Source organism: Dermacentor silvarum, chromosome 7, assembly GCF_013339745.2.
Source record: "Dermacentor silvarum isolate Dsil-2018 chromosome 7, BIME_Dsil_1.4, whole genome shotgun sequence".
Lineage (NCBI taxonomy): Eukaryota > Metazoa > Arthropoda > Arachnida > Ixodida > Ixodidae > Dermacentor > Dermacentor silvarum.
In genome coordinates, this window is record NC_051160.1 from 33,629,336 (window position 1) to 33,651,892 (window position 22,557).

At 46.6% G+C, this 22,557-nt stretch overlaps 1 protein-coding gene across 1 annotated transcript in view; it reads left to right on the forward strand.

Annotated features, from left to right (window-relative positions):
• LOC119457894 (uncharacterized) overlaps positions 1 to 22,557 on the forward strand; it is a 103,081-nt gene that overhangs the window by 60,395 nt on the left and 20,129 nt on the right. The window contains exons 2-3 of the mRNA XM_049670513.1: positions 16,275 to 16,512; positions 20,867 to 20,952. Of these exons, the coding sequence (XP_049526470.1) occupies positions 20,902 to 20,952 (51 nt within the window). The 5' untranslated portion in view covers positions 16,275 to 16,512; positions 20,867 to 20,901. The remainder of the gene's footprint in view (positions 1 to 16,274; positions 16,513 to 20,866; positions 20,953 to 22,557) is intronic.

Sequence of the window (22,557 nt, forward strand, 5' to 3'; positions counted from 1 at the left end):
TGCCTTTCCCGTCGAGCATTATAGTTTAGCAAAGAAAACCAGTGATGCACGCCTTGTTCATCGCGTATGGCAGGGTATGTCGCAAGAAAGTGCGTGAAAAAGTCAGGCTGTGACACGTGGTGAGCACTGCTGCTCGTACCATCGTCAGAAGGCGAAACACATCTGTTCTCAGAGTTTTCAGCGTCATGCGATAAGGGAGGATTGCTCTATCCCTCTAAGGAACTTTTTGAATTTGTAAACTATTTGGAGGACGTCTTCACGGGCTGCTTCAGTTCAAATCAGCTTCACGCAAACAGCAATTTGGGTGTGTTGTCACTCGTCAGGGTTAAGGAAAAGACTCTTGGTTGCACTGAGCATGCAGAAACAGTCAAAGCTAACAAAGTAAAATTATATGTTGTTACGCAGTTGCACTTTTTAATTAAAGGCGTCAACAGGTCGAAAGAGGAGTGGCGCAAAATGGCACAGCTTTTAAAAGTCAGAAGATGCACGTAATTTCTATGGCTTTAAAATTTCTTGCACATTTGTGTTTCAGTTTTTTCGGGGCGTGATGCAGTACATCAATAACACTTGCATATATATATATATATATATATATATATATATATATATATATATATATATACAGCACACACACATATGAGGTGTTCTTGCTTGCTATGAATATTATTTCTGCGAATGAGTTTCATGTGCAGTATTCATAAGTGTGTTTATTACTGCAAGCACATGCGCTTATTCCGGTCGGGAATTCTCACTTTTCAATTAGTGCATTTAGAATATTTCATATTTTTTCTCATACATATACGTCGTGAATATATATGTCAATGTACCCTTTGACTTAATTACCTAGAAGTGCATTGGTAATTCTTCACGCCACACAGTTAATAAACCCGGTTTATTTCACTCTAATAATGTTGTCTTCAATCATTGTCCCTGATCAATATTCCATCAACAAAAGAAGCGCGTAAAGTGACACGATATCAATAAAATTTTATTACGTAGCTTCATGTTGCAGATATGAGGCTTATTACTTGTTACATTTAGAATACAATGTTAAAAACAGCAGTTCACATGTCTAAAACTACATTTGGTGTCGGCCGACAAGAGTCATGGGCGCACCAAAGCAACTAAAACATTAAAAAAAATGTACCGCACAGACGATCTGCGAATAATGATAATAATAATCTTTATTTGCAGTAACTTGACATACTTGCATTCACGTCGCGATTAACGACAACAATATCACGTGTGGTGCAAATCCGCATTTTTCGGACAGAAATCCCTCTGATGGTGTGGGTGTGACGATAAGAACGTGTTGAATGCCAATCTCGATCTCAACGTGTCGAACTTGCCCATATATCATGAAGAACGGAGAGCACAGGTAAAGGGTAATAACATTAATGATAATTTCTGGTGTTTTACTTCCAAAAATCACAATATTGCTATGATCGAGAGACGCCGTATTGGAGGGCTCCGGTAATTTCGACCGCCTGGGGTTCTTTAACGTGCAGCTATCTATGTACACGGGTGTTTTATGCATTTCGCCTCCATCGAAATGTAAGCCGCCGTGGCCGGGGATCGAACCAGCCTTCTCGAGCTTAGCAATCTAACCTACCAAAGCCACTAAGCTACCAGCCACGGCGTGTAGGTAAAGGGGAAGCGAGAAATATACGGCGGCAAAAAAAAAACAAGACAAACCAAAATAAATGAAGCGCTAACAGTGCAACATTGTGTACGTACGCATCATTTCATAATTACGAGCGAACGTCAGAAAACGAACGTGATGCATTATATACGGATGTGCAACTCGATCGTCTTTCGCCTTGTGTTGCAAGAGCGCTAACACTAAGCGAATTTTAAGATGAAAGTAACTTTAGGAATATTTATTGCGTATGCTCGCTGGTGCGTACACAGCAAATATACTTACTGATAAATAATTACGCACTTGTAGTTACGTAATGAAAGAGGCAACATTCACCAGAACACTTTTCATGTTTTGCTGATTGAAGGTAACTATACTTTAGGGATATGTAGAATCAATAGCGATATTTGTAGTGCATCAAAGATTGTAATTTTCAAGACGATCTTCCACTAAATATAATGCAAGCACAAACATCATCACGTGCCATGAATGCTTGTTAGTTTACGTAAAAAAAAAAGCACACGTTAAGCAATATAACTATGATATCATGAGAAGTTACACGTTGGTATAATTTCAGAGAGGATTCGCGGATTATTAATACAAGCCTATTGCTGCAATAACTTTTGCATAATAAATTAGTAAATAGCTGGCCAGTAGTAGCTATCTATTCATTTCAATGTAGAAAAATATATATTTGTTCACCTTTTTTATGTTTGTTTACCTATTGGCTGGAATGGCATTTCTTTCGAATGTCTGAATTTGAAACAAGCTTCGCTCGCGGTGAAACTTAAGGTACATCGTACGCGAAGTTTCTATTGAAGAGATATAGCGTACAGCAAGAATGGTTCGTGTACGCTTTCTCTGAAGCGAAATAGGCCAACAATATTGCAGTGTTAGGGCCGTCTCTGCTCCCTCTTGTTTCCCTTACACCTTCTCATTGCGCTCTGTTCATAATAATAAATTGTCGAGGCTAAAAAAGTCACGAATAAATACATATGCATATGGCTCTAAACCACTGCTGACCGTGAGTGAAAAGCGCGTAGTGGTGAGCGAAGCGGTCACTGCACGCGCGTACGTATTTCACTTGACTTCGCGAGTAATTTACTTTATTCGTTACTCTTATTCTTGCAAGCATGGTGCTATTGCCCGCGTACCCATGCGAATACCGTATTTTACGTTCTTTCCTTGCGCGGGCTCATTTAGCGCGTTTCTACGCACGCACAGTTACCGCATTACCGTTCAAGAACTCTTCTAGCACCGGAGCTAGTCCGCGCTGATGAGTTTGACGCGTTAGTTTTTGCATTCTCTTGCTGCCCAAGCCACAGCACAAAGACAACGCTAAAAGATGGGTAAGCTCCATGCAGCAGCACACTGTTGATGTTAAATAGACTTTAAGTGCTTTGCGTGGAAACTGAACGCAAAAAACTACAGCGCGTAGCAGACGACCCTCGCTTCCCACGCGCTTCGCGAGCGCGAAAAGCCCACGGGTCCGCAGCAGCAGCAGCGGCGCGGCAGTTCACAGAAAAAGGCCCTCGCCGGAGCCGGCGCTTTGGACACTCCTATAGAGTCACTCTAATTTTAACGCAGACGAAGGATGGCACACCAACATGGCTGCACTTTCGGCATCAAAAACATGACGTTATACGGCCCAACAATGGCCCAACCGCTAGAACGACCGCCATTTTCACGCCATCGACCGGGTCGCAACCTCCATGGTCGCAGCATTGATGATAAGTGGTTCTTGAGGGAAAAGGGTCCCGCTGGCGTCCCTTCGCTGTGGTCGCCTCCTCCCCCAGCGCTCCTCTTCTCCTCTTCACCACGGCTGCTGCTAGCAGACCTGCCCTCCTGAGCCGCGGCTCTCACCCTCTCCTGGTCACGTGACCTCTCCGGCCTTGCCCATGGGCTCTGCTCCTGCGTGACGGCGGCCGTCATCGCCGGCGCACGCTGTAGAGAGCAGGTGTTGGCGCCGCGCTCTCTCTACACGATGGACGTCGCTCGGCGCGAGCGGCAGCGACGACGTCGAGCCAACGATGCTGAGCGGCAGCGGGAGCTGGCACGAGAAAGGCAGCGACGACGTCGAGCCAACGATCCCGAGCTTCGAGAGAGGGAGGCCGAGCAGAGGCGACAGCGGCGACGTCGAGCGGATCCCGAGGTTCGAGAGCGGGAGGCCGAAGCCAGGCGCCAGCGCAGGCATGCCGACCGCGAACTTCGAGGGCGGGAGCCCGAGCAGGTGCGTCGATCGGCGCAACAGAACGAACAGAGATCCGCTGTTCCGACAGATTCGTGGAATATAGCTGCATTTTACAGCGGAGCTGTTAAAGTCGAGCATGGTCCGTGCGCAGCGATGTTCGCAGCATAGCCAGGTCGGGAGAGGGGCAAGTGTATAGCGAGAGGGAAGAGGGAGGGAGGTGAGTGGAGAGGAGGACCGGCGGCACAGGTGGCGGGGCGGAGTTAAGCGGGAGTGGAGCCAATGCACAGCAGCGCCGAGCGCACGTGACATGAAGTGGATGGATGGATGGATGGATGCTATGAGCATCCCCTTTGAAACGGAGTAGTGGGTTGCGCCACCAAGCTCTTGTTAGTAACGACGTCAGCGCCCCCTAGTAAGAGGCGTGTTCTCACATCGGCGGGCCTCTTCAAGATATCTTTCTCCAAGTAGCGCAACCCTAGCAAAAATTCTAATAGAAATATTTTATTGGTTGGTTTCTATAGCTTTCATCTTATTGCATTATGAAACAATAGACCTGATACCCTAATAAAACTGATAGCCTGTATTGGTCTATAAAGTAACATGCCCTCATCATCATCAGCCTATTCATGTCCACTGCAGGACGAAGGCCTCTCCCTGAGATCTCCACTTACCCCTGTCTTGCGCTAGATGATTCCAACTAGCGCCTGCAAATTTCCTAACTTCATCACCCCACCTAGTTTTCTGCCGTCCGCGACTGCGCTTCCCTTCCCTTGGTATCCATTCTGTGACTGTAATGGTCCACCGGTTATCCATCCTATAGCATTACATGGCCTGCCCCGCTCCATTTCTTCCGCTTAAGGTCAACTAGATAATCGCCTATCCCCATTTGTTCTCTGATCCACACCGCTCTCTTCCTGTCACATAACTTTAGGCCTGACATTTTCCGTTCCATCGCTCTTTGTGCGGTCCTTAACTTGTTCTCGGGCTTCTTTGTTAACCTCCAAGTTTCTGCCCCATATGTTAGCACCGGTAGAATGCAATGATTGTACACTTTTCTTTTCAATGACAGTGGTAAGCTCCCATTCATGATTTGGCCATGCCTGCCTTATGCACTCCAACCCAATTTTATTCTCCTGTAAATTTCTTTCTCATGATCAGGGACCCCTGTGAGTAATTCACCTAGATAAACGTACTCCTTTACAGACTCTAGAGCCTGACTGGCGATCCTGAATTCTTGTTCCCTTGCAAGGCTATTGAACATTATTTTTGTCTTCTGCATATTAATCTTCAACCCCACTCTTACACTTTCTCGGTTAAGGTCCTCACTCATTTGCTGTAATTCGTCCCCGTTATTGCTGAATAGGACAATGTCATCTGCAAATCGGAGGTTGCTGAGGTATTCGCCATTGATCCTCACTCCTAAGCCTTCCCAGTCTAAGAGCTTGAATACTTCTAAGCATGCAGTGAATAGCATTGGAGAGATCGTGTCGCCTTGCCTGACCCCTTTCTTGATAGGTATCTTTCTACTTTTCTTGTGGAGAACCAAAGTTGCTGTGCAATCCTTGTAGATATTTGCCAAGATATTCATGTATGCCTCCTGTACTCCTTGATTACGCAATGCCTCAATGACTGCTGGTATCTCTACTCAATCAAATGCTTTTTCATAATTTGAAGAATTATCATGTATTGCCTGGGATTTTATTGGCCTTGGTGAGGTTAGGAGAACTGGTGAGGCTTATACAGTGCTGACTAACAGTCACGTCCTCTGCTACAGAGGTCTTCCAGATAGGAAAGAATTCGTAGTAGGATTTCTAGTCCATAAGGACATAGCGGGCAACATTGATGAATTCTACAGCATTAATGAAAGGGTAGCAGTCGTCGTAATAAAGCTGAATAGGAGGTATAGAATGAAGGTAGGACAAGCCTACGCCCCAACCTCCAGTCACGACGATGAAGAAATAGAACAGTTTTATGAAGATGTTGAATTAGCAATGAGAAAGGTGAAAACGCAGTATACTGTAGTCATGGGAGACTTCAATGCAAAAGTAGGAAAAAAGCAGGCTGGTGAGCAAGCAATTGGCAACTACGGCATTGGTTCTAGGAACAATAGAGGAGAGATGTTGGTAGAATTCGCGGAAATGAATAGGCTCTGAATAATGAATACGTTCTTCAGGAAGTGCAACAGGAAGTGGACCTGGAAAAGCCCTAATGGAGAAACAAAGAATGAAATAGATTTCATACTTTCTGCCGATCCCAGCATAGTTCAGGATGTAGAAGTGTTAGGGAGGGTAAAGTGCAGTGACCATAGGTTAGTAAGGTCTAGGAGTTCCCTCAATTTGAAGAAAGAAAGAATAAAATTAGTCAAGGAGAAAGAGGCCAACCTAGACACGCAGTAAGGGTAAAAACAGACCAATTCAGGCTGGTTCTCGCAAACAAATATGCAGCTTTAGAACAGGAAGATGAAGACAACATAGAGGTAATGAATGAAACCGCAACTGGGCTGATCTCAGAAGCAGCAATTGAAGTGGGAGGTAAGGCACCAAGGCAACCAGTAGGTAAGCTCTCCCAAGTAACAAAGGATCTAATAAAGAAATGGCAAAACATGAAAGTGTCGAACTCGAGAGATCAGATAGAATTCGCTGAACTGTCGAAACTGATCAATAAAAAGAAAGTAAGAGATATCCGAAATTATAACGTGGAAAAGATTGAGGAAGCAGTAAAATGTGGACGCAGCATGAAATCAGTGAAATGAAAACTTGGCATAGGACAAGGCAAAATGTATGCTCTGAAAGATAAGCAGGGTAATATCATCAGCAATTTAGATGACATGGTAAAAGCAGCGGAAGAATTCTATACTGACCTATACAGTACCCAAAGTAGCCAAGCTACTTTCATTCGAAGTAGTGATGAACAGGATACAGAGGCGGCTCCTTCTATAACTAGCGATGAAGTTAGAAGGGCCTTACAAGACATGACCAGGGGAAAAACTGCTGGAGATTCAAGATGGAATAACAGTCGATTTAATAAAAGATGGAGGAGATATCATGCTTGAAAAGCTTGCGGCCCTTTATACGCAATGCCTCACGACTTCAAATGTACCAGAAAGCTGGAAGAACGCCAACATTATACTCATTCATAAGGAGGGAGACGTTAAAGAATTGAAGAATTATATATGCCCGTTAGCTTTCGGTATTAACATGCCCTATACAATGGTAAAACTAACTATTGATTGCCTGTATTGGTCTATTAGCTTACAGGTGTATTGATGTTGACAGTAGGACTGTCTACAAGTGGTTTGTTCTACAAAGGTGTTTATTCTTAAGCGAACCTTGCTACGTAAATCCTCCCGGACTTTGAGCTTTTTGGCAAGGCAGCAGCAGTAACCACGATCAGCATGCACATACAGGACAGCACTTATATAACGAAGGGTGGCCTATAAATAGCCCCATCATTTCTACCCCTACAGATGTGTTGGCGGCCAGCTATGATCTCTACGAAATTACGCAGTGAAACAACAAACAGTACCTAAATATCCTCAGTAGAACAAATAAACAGCTTGGAATGCATAAACCCTTTATTAAAGCAACGCCTTTTCTGCCTTCATTCTCCATGTTTGGCGCGTCTGTTTGGTCGACCTCTTGCCAAGCTATACTACCAATACAAGTTCTATCATAATCACTACTTCTATTGCATATATTGGGACCTATACAACATTTTATTTATCCAATACAACTTTATATCAGTACTTCTATTGCTTCAATTGGGACCCATAAGACATTTTATTTGTCTTATAGAACACTGTATTGCCCTGATACGGGACCGACAAAAATCTTTATGGGACCTGTACGTTTTCTGATTAGACCTATATATTTCGTATAAGACCAACAGAGATTTCTATTGGAATTTTTCCTAGGGAATGACGAAGCCGACCGCTAGAACGCCCGAAGAAGAAGCCGCTCGATTGGAACGCCGTAGGGAAGCGGCTCGTGAGCGTGCTAGGAAACGGAGAGCCGATCCCGAGCAACGGGCAAGGGAAGTTGAAGCCAATCGTCGCCGAAGAGAAGGTGCAGGTGTTCGAGCAAAAGAAGCGGAGGCCAAGCGTCGGCGAAGAAATGAAGATCGCGAGTTTCTCGCCAATGAACGAGCATCGGCATCGAGGTATCGCGAAGCTCATCGAGAGGTGATCCTGCTTTCCTAAACCACGCTCTTATTCGCCTAGCGTTGCACAGCTTTGCTCACGCTTCCCCTCAGCTCCGCAGGTCATTCGTGTTTGCGATTGCAAAGCCGCGCCTAATTTTTAAATGCAGAGCATTTCTTTAACTCACATGTAGCGTGCGCCGTCCGTCGGACTCCGTCCGCAACAGCTCGAGCACAGGTGCGCCCTCTCCCCCACTCCTCCTCTCCCGCGTCACGCTTGCAGCACATGTGCAGCGCGCGAAGCGTCGTAGTTGAGTCGCGCTCCGGCGCTGCAAAGACCAGTGCTGGATCATCTCCAGTGCTATGAGAAGGATTGCGCTCCAAGGGCTCTCCTTCGCTTTGTAAGGGTGCGTCCTCACAGTAAGGGAGCACCCAAGTGCCATGTGGGGGTCTTCGCCCCCACCATCAATGGCAATAAAAGTTTCTACCACCACCACCGGCGCTGCAAGCACCGTAGCAACAGCAGGTGCTGGCGTGATAGCGCGCCCTCTCTCCACCCCCTCTCCCTCTAAAGCGCGCGCTAGGAATATAAAGCGGGTTGGCGCGGGCTCCACTCGTCAACTCCTGCGCTCTCTTCTCTCGCGTTCGTCGGCGGTCGCAGTTGATAAGCGATGGAAGCAAGACCTTCAACTAGTAAGTACCTCGACGCAATCCAACATCAGCGCCGAAGCACCAGTTCAAGACATCGTACCATCGTCTTCGTCGACGGCGGCAGAAGACGAGGCGGCGCGCTGCCGACTCCGAACTTCATGAACGAGAAACCGCGGCCAGGCGTCAACGTCGACAAGCGGATCCCGAGCAGCGGACCCTTCGAGTCGAGAACGACACGCGGCTGCGACACGTCAGCGTCGGGCCGCGGACCCCGGCGTACGGGAACGAGAGGCGGCGGCGAGAAAGCGTCGTCGTCTGGAGGGCGCTGGCGCGGAAGCCGTCGAGCAACGTCAACGGGACTTTGGGGGTGCCGACGCGCGCTTCAAACGCCAACACCACGGAACCCTACTATGCTCTGCATTTGCACGTGTCCCTCGCGCGGGGGCATGCGACGGAGCTTTTTTAAATGCGAATGCATTTCTTAGTCGGGGCATGTCAGGCGTCTGTCGGTGTCCGCGCGCCGGCACGTGTTATCTCTCCGCTCTCACTCCCTCTCCCATAGCAACAGCTGCGGGCGCGAGCGCTTATCCTCGCCCCTAGCAACCGGAGCAGGTGCTGCGGGCGGAGTAGCGGAGAGTGAGTGGAGAGGAGGAGCGCGCTCTGGCGTGTGAGGGCGCTCGCATCGCGGGAACTCGGTGGAGCTCCCGCGTGTGTGGAGAGAGTGTAGAAGAGGGTAGGTGCAGTGCTTCGCCGCTCCTTCTCTCGCAGTTCGCTCTCTCTCCTCCCTGCGCCCCACTCTCCCGTTCGCTCGCTCGCACGTATATATAAATGGAGTGAAGCGCGCGCCTCACTCTCGACCGTTCGCTGGCTGGGCGCCTCTCATGGCAGAAGTCGGTGAAGGCGAATGTCTGACGGCAACGGTAATACAATCCAACCCGAGCATTACACCTCTCGCTGGAGGTGACGTCACTGCAGTAGCTTCAACGTCATCATCAACCGGAGGAGAGGAAGCGGAAGACAAGGCTGCGAAGCGAAGAGCGCGTGATGCCGAACGCAAGCGAGCGAAGCGAGCTGCCGATACCGAACTCCGTGCTCGGGAAGCCGCTGCGAAACGCCAACGCCGAGCCGAAGACCCGGAAATGTGTTCTCGATACGCCGCTGTGAGACGTCAACGGCGAGCCGAGAACGCTGAAGTTCGTGTTCGAGACGCGGCGAAGAAACGTCAACGGCGAGCCGCCGATCCTCGAGTGAAGCGGCGCGAGGCCGAGTCCAAGCGGAAACGACGACAGGCTGATCCCGCTGCCGTACGCGCTCTCGATCGCGCCACTCAAGCGGCGGCGCGCGCTCGGCAGTTTACGCAGCCGGACGCCCGTTTCAAGTTTGTGAGTCATTTCAATGTAATGTTGATTTCATTTTAACACCGAATAACAGATGTGTGTTGCTACTAATGACGCATGGATATGCAACTTCGCTCAAAATCTTGGTGAACCCATGGGCAAAGTTCTGACTGACTGTGTGTACGTGTTGCCAGTCTTAGGGGTCAACGTTGCCAGACTGCCTGCCAAATTTGACGGGGGAAAACACCGCCAAATATAGCGTCCGCCAACCCATGTTTCTGAATTCATGCAAAACTCTCAAGGCCCACCAGTGTAAATCACGTTTAGATTGCGACGCTTTGTTGTGACGAATGATGTGATGCGAGCTGGCGCAACAAGCATCGAACTAGGAACGGTTAAATGATGATTTTTTCCGCCGAGCAGTTAGTAAGTAAGTGAGTGAGTGGTCCTGATCCCTTTTGACGCAGGGCAGGCGTTTGTCAACGCCACAGGAGACGTAAAGAACAAGAAAGGCGTATAAAGCAAAAAGGAAAAAAACAAAACACAGTTTGTCACAGTTGGCCCCGCGAAATGTAGATGGCGTTGCTGTGCCTCCACAGTATAGATTGTTTTTCCTTTTTTTTTTTTTTTTCTTTTGGCTAGGACACTAATGTAGTGAGTCCACCCGTTACAAAGGGTTCATTAGCCACAAATCATCATCATCAAGCCGCCATTGCGGGACATATGAGTACAAGCCTCGCTTCTGCGTAGCCCCGCTCTAGACAAGCAAATCCTGGCTGTCCGGTGTGCCCGCGACCGGGCTGGTGGGCTAGACCTGCCGGTCCCGACGTGGGACTAGCCGGGTGCGCGACGAGTTCGCGTCCTCGCTGGACCTGTAATAAAAGTTATTTCACTCACTCACTCGCTGCCATGCGTGTATATATATATATATATATATATATATATATATATATATATATATATATATATATACACACTTTGTTAGTGGTTTCGCACGTTCCATCCCAGCTACAACAATGCCTCCTTTGGCTACAATATGGGAAGACCACGGGTAGTGCGTACTCCTGAGGAAGAAGCTGCCTACCGCGAGCGTCAGCGAGAGTTGGCTCGTGAACGGGCTCGTCGTCGTAGGGCCGACCCCGAGCTGCGCGCCAGAGATGCCGAGTTTAAACGGCAGCGCCGGGAAGGCCGATCCCGAAGTGCGCGCCCGAGACGCGCAAACACATCGGCAGCGCCGGGAGGCCGACCCCGAGCTGCGCGCCCGAGAAGCCGAAGCTCAACGGCAGCGCCGAGTGGCCGACCCTGAGCTGCGCGCCCGAGACGCGGAAACACATCGGCGGCGTCGGAATGAGGAACCCGGGCTCCGCGAACGAGAAGCTCTAGAACGGCGTCAACGTAGAGAAGCAACCATCCTGCACGGTGGGGCCACTGCTCGCTTCAAGCGGGAGTTCCTGCATGATCGAGACTTTGGTCACAATTGCAAGGTCTGCTATGGTTTTTATTTCGCGCCAAACCTTGCCCTCATTACTGGCGCGCAAACAAGGGGCGGTGCAGCTTGCACGCGAAAAAAGAGCACGGCAAACACAGAGAAACATCTCGCGAAAAAAAAAAAAAAAAAACCCGCAGAAAACCGCAAAAAAGCACTCCTAAAGCACGGTCACCACGCGAAGCACGCTAAAACGAAAGTTAGGTGAAATAATGGTGAAACAAAAGGTTTACAATATAGACAGCTCGCGAAGTTTGACTTGCATGGTGTAACACTCGGTGTAACTAGCACAGCTTCACTGTTTGACCATCTTCACGGAGTGGAAGGGGCGGTAATGTTCTACTGCATTGTTTTATTTAATTAAGGCTGAACGTTTTTTTCTCAACAAATATGGTGACGGAAAAGCTGCTAATTGGCAGAAGTACACTAATTAACCTTTTATAAGCAAGCATATTAAACCACATGTTACAAGGGAGTTCATCCTTGTTGGTGCATGTAGAGCTGATGTTGTGCAAAAAATACTACAACGAAGGTGGAGACAGGCAGGCACAAATAAACGCTGTATAGAAGGCCAAAATGTGGGCCTTGTTTTGCGTGATTATAAATTTCCTACTGTAGTTAAACACCTATACCTTTCTATCATCACGTTTGAAAATTGCAAGAACATAACGGACCCCATTTCGAGTTTTCATTTCGTCGCACAAAAGTTTGTTTTTTTCTATGCAGTACAAAGTGAAGCAAGTTCTTAGCCTTGAAGTCTTAGCTGAAAACAAAGTGCAGACGCTTTCAATATCATTTTGCTCGGGGAGGGGGGGAGGAGAAAGCTAAGCACAATAGACACAGAGCAACCATATACATTAAGCAACAAAATTAAAATATAACAACTAAGAACAAAAAGTATATATGTGCACCATGTCCGCTACAACCCGGCAGATACAATATCCATAGAAACTGCGAGGCCAACCGTGACTATTTTATTCACCGGGGGGGGGGGGGGGGAAAATAAAACTGGGACTACACAAACTATACAGTTGCACCATGTCACCTCGCACCGACGTGGTTTCTTGGCCCACGTCATGTAGTCTTGGTCCACAAACTGCATATATTCCTCTTTTTCTTCGTCTGTTGTGTTCTAATATTGGGGATACTTGGAGCTTCGATAGAAATTGGTAAAAGGGGGCCGGGGCGAGAGGGTGGTTGGTCTGGAATAATTTTCTTTTGGGGGGGGTGTCGGGATCCTCCTGGGGTGGTGTGTGTATACATTCCTTCATGGGGGGGCTTCTGTACCCATCAGTCTGTCTGTACAACCTTATTCAGACCTTCGAGGACAGACTCACTCGTGCATATAGCACTGCACGCAAAAGTGGTCAAGGATTTCTTGCTTCTAGCAGCCAATGTGCCACAGATTGGCAGCAGAGAGCATTCCACTGCTCTAACAGGATCGGTGGCTAGGTTTTACTGCGTCACACATGTTCGCTTTTTGCTCAAAAGGTTGAACCAATGTGCTACTCACAACAAACAGGGTTAAGCCCTGGGCTTTGTAAAAATGTGGTCTACTGCAATGACTGTGCTATTTGCAATAAACTTGTATTAAGTCAGGAGCGCTTTGTACAATTTAAGAATTTTTTTCCACATTGTTGATATATGGCATTAACTTCCTCCCTTCAAAGTATTATTACAATCACAAATATGTCACTAATGTGTGAGTGACACATTCAAGGTTGTTTCAACATGCTGGCCTTCCACGGTGAACTACTTTCGGCAAGGCATAAGTGCGTTAACCTTGGCAAGAGGTGGCCACAAAAACCTTCACTGTATCGACTGCATGATTGGTGCTCGCTGTTTCTACGTGGAATGAGGACTTCGTCATGTGCCGTACCTGCGCAGGGTCCCTCTGCCTAAACAAGGTACCACACTACTCTGTCACTAACGGCCATGTGTATCCCCCGAAACCCGCCCATTTGCTGAGACTGAATCTAGTATCCGAATGGCTAGTCTCTCCCCGAATTCCTTTCATGAGAATTCAGCGTTTACAGCTTCACCCAGCTGCGTATCAAAACACCAATGGGCTATTCGGATTTAAAGGCTCAATTACAGTGGCTAGATGGGTAGGGGTGCCGACTGGCGCGTCTGGAGCATAGTTCACCACTTCTCTCCATCATGACGCAAAATTAGCGCTTCGGTCAGTATAGCGGTTCTGCAGCGCGCGTCGTCTGCTATAGGTAGCAGACGGCGTGCAAAAAATAAAGCCCGTATTGGAATTGTTGTAGGTTGTCTGTTTGGTGTCAGTTTGAAAGGTGAAGAGCTTGGGGTCTCTCTTACTGTTTGAAATTCCTAAGAGATGTGTAATGTTTCTTTTAGAAAAAATGACCGACGGGATTAGTGGCAGTATTGCTCCACCAAAAAAGGCCACCAAGGACACTTACTGCTTCGCTCCGAACTGCAACTCTTGCTCTAAATCTCTGAGAAATACACCTAACATATCCTTATTTGTGGTGCCAAAGGACCCTGACCTTTTTAGGAAATGGGAACTAGCCCTTCATCCAGTGGAAAAGCAGCTGCAGCTGACATCAGTTGTGTGCGAGCGACACTTTCAAGAACATTTCATCCAGCGCGATTTTACCAATGTGGTCAACGGAGAGGTTGTTGCGATTCCAAGGGAGCATCCACGACTTACCAACGATGCAGTGCCACGAATTCTGCCAGGTACTCCCGCCCACCTCTCTAAAATGATGCTCAAAAAAGGAAAACAAAGAATTCTTTATGACTGCGATCACACAGATGATTATGACAGCAAGCTGTTCTGAGAATGCGTAGAGGTACCAGGAACGAGATGTTAATAAGGCCTGCGCAAATGGCGACGACAACTTGCAGTTTTCTACACCTACGCTTGCTGAGATCGTCAGCTTGTCTGTTCTGCCTTACGGCTGCGGGGCCTGGCGCTCAGTGGAAAGTATAACGGCTGCCACGTTTTCCGTTCGCGTGAAAAACGTAAACAGCATCACGCTCACTAAATTCATCCTCCTGGAAGTGTGTGATCATATGTGCGAGCAAATGTTTCTGTCCAGGGAACGGCGGTGCAACCACTGCTAATTAAATCTGCAGAGGAAGTCAGCTCCCTCCTTGTGGAAGTAGACAAAATTCTGCCATGCCAAGGCAGTAAAGCCATGCATAAATGCTGCCATGCCAACAATAAAACACAGTAGCTGGATTTCTCGAAATTGAAAAATAAGAATTTGCTAAATATCGCGTAAAAACGTTTCCGTATACCGTATACAACCACTGCAGTATTGTTTTATGTATGGAAAAAATGTATCTAGGGGTCTGATGCAATGGGCTGCAGTGCCACGTTTATACCAATAAATGTGACCAATTGCCAAGCTAAAAAATTCACTTCAGCATTTTTTGTTTTTTGACTAGATATTAGCAAATTCCTCATTCTGGCTTTGCCTACACTGCACAGAACATTATTATAACGTGCACATCAAAGCTAAAATCGGAGGCAGCGATACTATCGAACACGCTACTCATCCACACAGTGCAGCCAATGTTGCGCACAACATACACGATTTCTACTTCACCAACAAAGATGGAGACTTCACCTTCTACCACAGTAGACCAAACCCAGACCGTTCTTTCGTTGACGAGTTCCAACGGATGCGAGAACACCCTCTCAAAACAATTACTGCAGAGTGTCATGAGATGACTAGCCAAGCCGACTTTGTCGTTGCATGTGTAAACGTCCGATCGCTGAAGAAACGACACCTCGATGTTGCTCACGACCCCATTCTCAACAAGGCGCATGTCCTTTGCCTCACCGAGGCTTGGACCGACGGCCAGGCCTTCTACGGTATCCCCAGCTACATGTACGTTACCGGAGGACGGTGCCTTGACCCATCTGTTGCAGCGGGTGTCACTATTTGTGCAAGAACAGACTTAAGCTATACTTTAGAACCAGTCCGAGATTTGGCCGATGGCTTGTTTCCTATGGCAGACCTGTGTGGCATCAGGATCAAGGAAACCAACTGCCACATCTTCTGCGCCTACGTAGCTCCGAAAACGCCAGCAGATAAACTTGCTCAGTTCATCAACCTAGCTATTCAATTGTTGCACATGAGGGATAAGCCTATGATCCTTGTGGGCGATTTCAGTTATGACATTCGGCGAAGAAAGTACCGATCGCCGAACTGTGAGCACAGATAGGGGAACCTGCATCAATTTGGTCTTCGAAAACAGAGACACCATCAAGGACCTGAAATATATATCCTGCCATTTCACAGACCACAAGGTTATGGTAATGTCTGCCGACGTGAATTCGTCTCTTCCACCTCCTCCGTGTCTTGACGACTTTTTCCCTTCTGACGACGAGTTTCCAGACGTTTCCAAGGAAGAAAGAGAACTGGTGATTCAAAGGACCATCTAGCCAATAATCCAGGGATCCTCGTACGGTGACGGTGAAGACAATTACGATGATGTCTTAGCCGAATACGTCGACAAACCTGACCAAGGACTATAGTGTGTGTGTGTGTGTGTGTATGTAGTGTACATAGTTTACATTGTTTACAGCAATAATTAACCAGCATCCTCTGTGTCTGTGTCGTACTTGAGTTTGCGATTAACAAACCTGCCTCAGTATACCTCTTAATGTGCTTTTTCCATTTGGGGCAGGCATTATTGAAATTTGTTAGCTTGATTGCCAACTGAGAATTCTAACATTTGTTGAGGTGAGCTACCCTTGAGACATCAATGGCAATTCAAATTGATCACATTGATAAGCTTTGTTTACCTTATGTTTCGTTTCTCTTTACCTACACTTCCCTTTTGCTCATTCAGGACAGAAAAAAGAAGCCTGCCTCTTGCTGCGCTCATGGAAAATCAACGAAACCTGTGCAGACTGAGGCCTCATGGCTGTTCAACAGCAGCGTGGATGTTGCAGTTGAGACATCGAGAAGCATTGACGTGTGCAAATCAACCCAGGCATCACTTGTTGCTGTCAAGGTGCACAGGTGGACAGAAACCACAGATCTCGTTGAATCCAAGGACAGTGACACTTATGTGCAAGAGTTTCCCGGTAAGTGCTCAAGTTTGTCTCAAGAGCCCTAAGGTGAATACACACAAACCTCAGTACTACAAAGCTGAAGCAGGTGCTGAAATTACTTCTTATATCCATTACATTGGTACATCAATTATTGCCTTTTGCTGCAATATACTGGTTGTTTCACGCAACTTGAGCCAATGATTACAAAAGGGGGGTAAATCGCCGCTCGGTGAAACCATTGACAGATTGTTTGTCATCACTTGGTGCTAAGAGTATCTTTATAATTAGCCTTAGTTAAGAGAAGTGGATAAGTGAAAATAGGCCATTTCAGAAATACTTTGCCACAAAAAGTACTTCAATGCTTTCAACAGAAGTGGAGTTATTGACAATCAACACAGCCTCTGCTGTGCTCCCGTTCCTTCTTCAATGCCTTGCACTGCGAAGGATATGGCAGAGTGGGGCGTGGCCACAATGCTCCACCTTCGTAATGTCATCGTGGTGCGCAGTTAAAATTTTATTTTCGTTGTTAATGCAGACGCAACGACTTCAGATTTTGGTGCCTATGACACGCTAAACATAAGCCAAACATGGTCGAGCCACAGTGCTCTTAGCTAGTGGACTAGTGTCGGCGGCGGTGGTGTAGCCAACTGCAGCGACCAACAGCAGCTACGTATGGGAATCTGCTTTATTACAAAAAAATCACATCATCTCACCCTACGGGCAACCATGGTGGGATGCAAAAGCATCGCGGGGGGTGTGCATCGAGTTTCCGTTTCGTTTCACTTGGCAACACAATGCAATGAAAGTTAGAGTGAGAGAATGTATTGAGAAGAGAGGGAGATGTTTGTACGGGGTTGTTTTGATTTGATGTGTACTTAGATCGCCGCGTCGTCGGGAACGTTCCTGGGTAGGCATTGCATGGGTTCCTGCACTTGATTGGAACGTTCACGACTTGCCCCGACGCTGACGTTCGTTCTGGACGCTCCCGACCTTGTTCAGGTTATTGTCGAACCAAAGCCGGTCGCACAAGTTGCAGCTGTGCCCGAAGCTCCGAACGCAACAACCCCGGCTTCCCGAGCCTTCCTCTGCTCCGCGGCGGTGGCGCTGCTGCTGCAACTAGCGCCGACGTTGACGTTGTTCATGGCGTTTCGCACATCGTTGCACAGAGAGAGAATGACGAAAGCACAGCGAACGCGCGCTTTATACTGCGCCGCGACACTTGTGGCGCCTACCGGCGTACCCTTAGAAAGAGAGTGGAGAGTAATATGCAATGATTTGCTGCGCCGCACCTGTGGCGGAGAGAGGAGGAGGAAAGCACACACCTGCGTAGGAGAGGAGAATGAGGGAGAGTTGTGCATGCGCAGTATGGGTGCGGACGCCGCAGAATGGACACTGCCCCGAGCATAAGATGCTCTCGCATCTAAAAGTCGCAGTTTCGTCCCAAAGGCGAAGCATCAATTGCGATGGCAAATTTACTAGTAGAGTATACAGAGTAAGGATAGTAGTTTTATCGGCTGCATAAATTTTGACACATTCGCTTACTAACTGAATTAACAAGCATAGTGTCAGTGTGCACAAGCAAACATGAATAGATCACACTCGATGATCGGAGACAAGCACTGTCAAAACGCTGGCGTGAGCAAGCACAGCAGGAGCAGCGACCGAAGGTTCGTGCGGTCTATCGCTTCTACGGAAACTGAGCGGTGAAAGCACAGCTTACACAAAGGTCAGAACCGTGTGGAGATCGCTTTCAAGATACGGTGCGCGCGACAGCCCGCAGCGGCGCAAAGTGCAAATACGCAGTTGCTCGCAGAGTAGAAACCACACCCCGTCCCTCTTGCACTGCCTTCCCGCTTTCCTCCTTTCGCGTGGGAGATTGAGTCGCCAGTTCCCCTTGCGCCCGGTCGTAAGATACACATTTGGTGTCGCAGCGTTGCTCCTACCTCCCCCCCCCCCCTTCCCTCCCATCCCGCCACGGCGTGTCGCGCGACGGAAGTCGCATTTGCTTCCTGCCGTGTGTTCGCTCTCCGTGAAAGTGCGCGTCTCTCGCGCAGCATTCACTCGCACATACTGGTGCACGACGACGATTTTATCGCTGTTGGACTTTATACGGAACCTCACGGCGATGACGGTGGCGACGGCAGGAATTCTCTTGGAGTGTTCATATAATTGCTATCGCAATACTAAAGCATCCAGGAAAGAGTGAGGATCATGGCTTCTATTGAAAAGAGGGCGTTTGAGAGAAACGTGACTTCGCGCTCTGCTTGCGAGCTCCATGCACCACATACAGCAGCAAAATTTGGCTGAGGTGTTCACAGCAGCGTATGCTGCCCTCGGAGTATGTTATTTTACCAAGCCCGAGGGGTGGTTCAGGGCCCCTTTAATATTTACTTTAGGTCCAAGTGGATTTCGTGACTCCGCATCACTTGTTGACTTCCGCTGTGTAAGCTTTTTCAATATTCAGTATAATAACAGTGGTATAGCTGCCTGGAATGAAGAAGTGCATGGTAAATTTGAGCCACTGACAAGCAGGCAATGTCTGCATATTTGGAGATTTTGTTTGTAAACAGTCGAAAGATTATCCCAGAGGTCAAAAGGTCTTGAGGTCTAAACTGCTACAGTCAAACCTCGATATAATGAAATTCCCGATATAACAAAGTTTTTCGCTGCAAGTACAACTTCATTATACGGAGGTTTGGCTGCACTATATTGGCTCCAAATGGGATGCATGCATAAGCGAAACCTTTATTTCTTAGTTTAATAGCAAAGAAAGGTCAGTGCGCTCCATCTTGCAGTGATGCAATCATTTTTGCTCATATTTCCCTGGTGTGTTTTTTTTTTTTAAATAAATATGTGCTGCTTCATTGATTGTGCATGCGGGGTAATATCCTTATCTGACAACTCTGATGAAAATAAAATTTAGCTTAAAGTTTGCACTTGTCCATGTCGATACCATCTCGTGCTTGTCTGCGTTTTGCACAGTATCCTTTTCTGAAGCATTATGAAAGAAATCACCAACAAGTTTTATTGGGCTGTTAGCTGTAGCTTGACTGAAACATGACCACTCGCCCTTAGTATAACGCGCATTTTGTCTTCTGCCTTTCACCAACTGGCTGCTCTTTGAGACAATGAAATGGCTCTTCCAGTTTGTTTAAGTAGCGTTCGGTCATTAAATAGGTTGAGAATAAATATATTAATAGTTAATATATTAAAGAACCAATCTACAAAACCTTTCCACAACTGGGATAGTCTTTCAGCAGCTTCGAACAACCGCACACACGGATCTCCAAGCAGACACCTTCATTAGACACTTCCTGCTTGCTGGTGGCTCTTATTTAATATGCACTCCGCATTTTTTTTTATTCCTGGTAGCTACACCAACTGTTAAAACTTGACATATCAAGAAAGTTTACACTACGGTCGTGAACGCGTGATGCAGAGAGACATGGCCGACCGCAGCAGTGAGCAAATACAACAGCCCACAGTGCCTTGTCATGTGCACAGAACAATTACTAAATGTTCCCGCAGAAAGCATCTCAGGTCTACTGTCAATGTTAATGTGATTAGCAGTGAATCAACGTGGCGACACGCTGTATTGCCACCGGCAGACGACATCATGTCTAAGGCATGTGCTGCACTTGTGCTACTCTCTCTTGCTTCCTTCTGGACACACCGCCAGGTGTCGCTGCAAACTCCACTTGTTGCATGTGTCTGAATATATATATGATGGGTTCGATTCCTCCCAGTGCCAGAGAATATTGAGATTTTTTTAAAAAGCTACACATACCTAGTAGTAGACACCCGGGTTCCTCAAAGAGGTTCATTGAACAGTAAAGGATGCCCAGTGGCCCATACCCGGAAGCCCAGGTTGGCATCAAAGAGATTTGTTAAAGAGCAACAGATACCCAATGGCAGAACCCAGTGACCCAAGTTGTTCCACTGATTGGTTTCGAACCTAGTTCCCTCAGTACAGCAGCCTGATGACCTATTAGACAATGGATTACCCAGTGGCCTAAGCTGGTATGAAAAAAGTTAGCCGAAGGAACTTAGACATGCCGGTAATTGGGTGAAGTTTCGAAGAAGGCTAATCGCATTAAAATGGCAGCCAGCTGCTGTGCCATGGTGCGCCAGAGAACCATTGAATATCCCTATATGATGAAACTTTAATGAATCAGCAAAAAGAACCTTTGGCTTTCTCAGTGTGCGCAGTTCCTCTCGCTGTGGGCTGTGGTGAGAAAGAGCAGTGTTGCTGAGTGGAAGATTGTTTTCATTTCCTATTTTTTTCTTCCTTGGGTCATTAGCTTACACAAAGCTTTACCCCTACCCATAGCAGGAACCCCAATTTCCTTATGACTAGATCAAGAAACTAAGGTCTTTCTTCATACAGCTCCGCACGTGTGTGGAACGCCAAGGCTCACCAACATGGATCAGAGCCCCGGAGTTGCCACGTTGAACAGCCATCAAGTAGATGAGGTAAGTTCTGCCAGGAGCCTTAACTGATCTTCGCACATTCGTACTAATAACCTCTTGAGTCCCGAATACTGCTATGGGACATAATACTTTTCTATAGGTTCATATGCCTTGCCACAGATGCACATGACCTTGTTCACACTTTTCCATGTGAAGCTGTTCCTGCAGGTATGTTTCCAAAAAGTTGTTGTGTCAAGGTTCAGGGGGTCCTTATAGCAAAGAGATTTTTTTGACAACTTTGCGTCAGGTAACCAAAACTTCTCCAATGTGCAATTGCCATTTCGTTGTAGCTGCACTAATGGAGGCTCCCACTTGGTTGCTCTGTTCTACACGAGAGAGAAAAATGAAAATCAAGAACTCATTAAGGACAAAAGAAACAGATAACATAAGCCCTATAATCTGTTCCTCATATCATGTCAGTGTGTTCCATAGCCTCGGGTTCGGACAAACTAGCCTGACTGCAATGTTGTGTTGAGGACCTGTGTTGCTGCACATGGAGAAAATTCTGAACACAACACCAAACATATACAAAACAGATATGAAATAATATGTTCAGCTTGTGACATCTGAGCTATTGTATCTCTCTCCAACTCGAGCACCATACAGGACACATAGTACACAACATCTTGTGGGTGAGTGCTTACAAGAAAAGTAGAGCTCGCTTGAAGCTTAAGGAACATGCTGGTTGGACACAAAAGCGTAACAGATTTTTTTAACTTGCTAAAGCGCTTTACTGATGGGACTAAGACAAAGAAACATGTAAGAGAAACACTGTGCTACTTCCAACTGGAATTTATTGAAGGGTCACAAAACATATCAAAACGAAACCAAGATAAAGACAGGTAATGTTGCTCTCAATGTGATCAAGGCGCATGTGCAAGATACCATAGTTATCTGTTCGATGAGGACAGTAACATGCTTTAGCAAGTTAGAAATGGATTGCCAACTTTGCCCAAGTTCACATCTTCTTAAGAGACGTGACAATGTTTGCACTACGTGGAGAACCTTGATCTACAGCTGATTTTATCTTCCTGAAGAAGGTTGTTCCTATTATAACATGTTCTTGCTCCTTATTGAAATTGTGAAACTCACTCTGAGGGATCGACCATGAATTGGTCAATGAAAAATTAAGTAAGTATCTTGTAAATCAGAATTAAATTGTCTGCTGTTACAGATATGAACGAAAAAAATAATTAAGTATCACAGTAAAAATTATGCAAGCATAATAAGTATAAAGAAGAATTGTACTTAAAAGCTTCATCTCTCAGAACTTCATCTTCTTTTACTTCACCTGAGCTTATGATTATGAGGCTTACAGATTACGTGCTCGTATTTCAACGTGAACATCCACTTCCTTTTCAGTGATTTTCATTTCTGTAATAGCAAAGTAAATTTCTGCAGATAACAAGGGCCAATGCATTTTTTATTCTTTATCACTTGGGGCTTGCTAGCCTGCTGTTATTGTGTAGTAAAGCTTCAAGAGGACAGCTGCCTGCACCCTTCTTTTTTTTTTTTTCTTCTGCATGCAGTATTACACTTGAATGCAAGCCTCTTTAAATTGAAGTTGAATAATGAAAAAAAAAAGAAAACACTTTTTTTCCATGGATT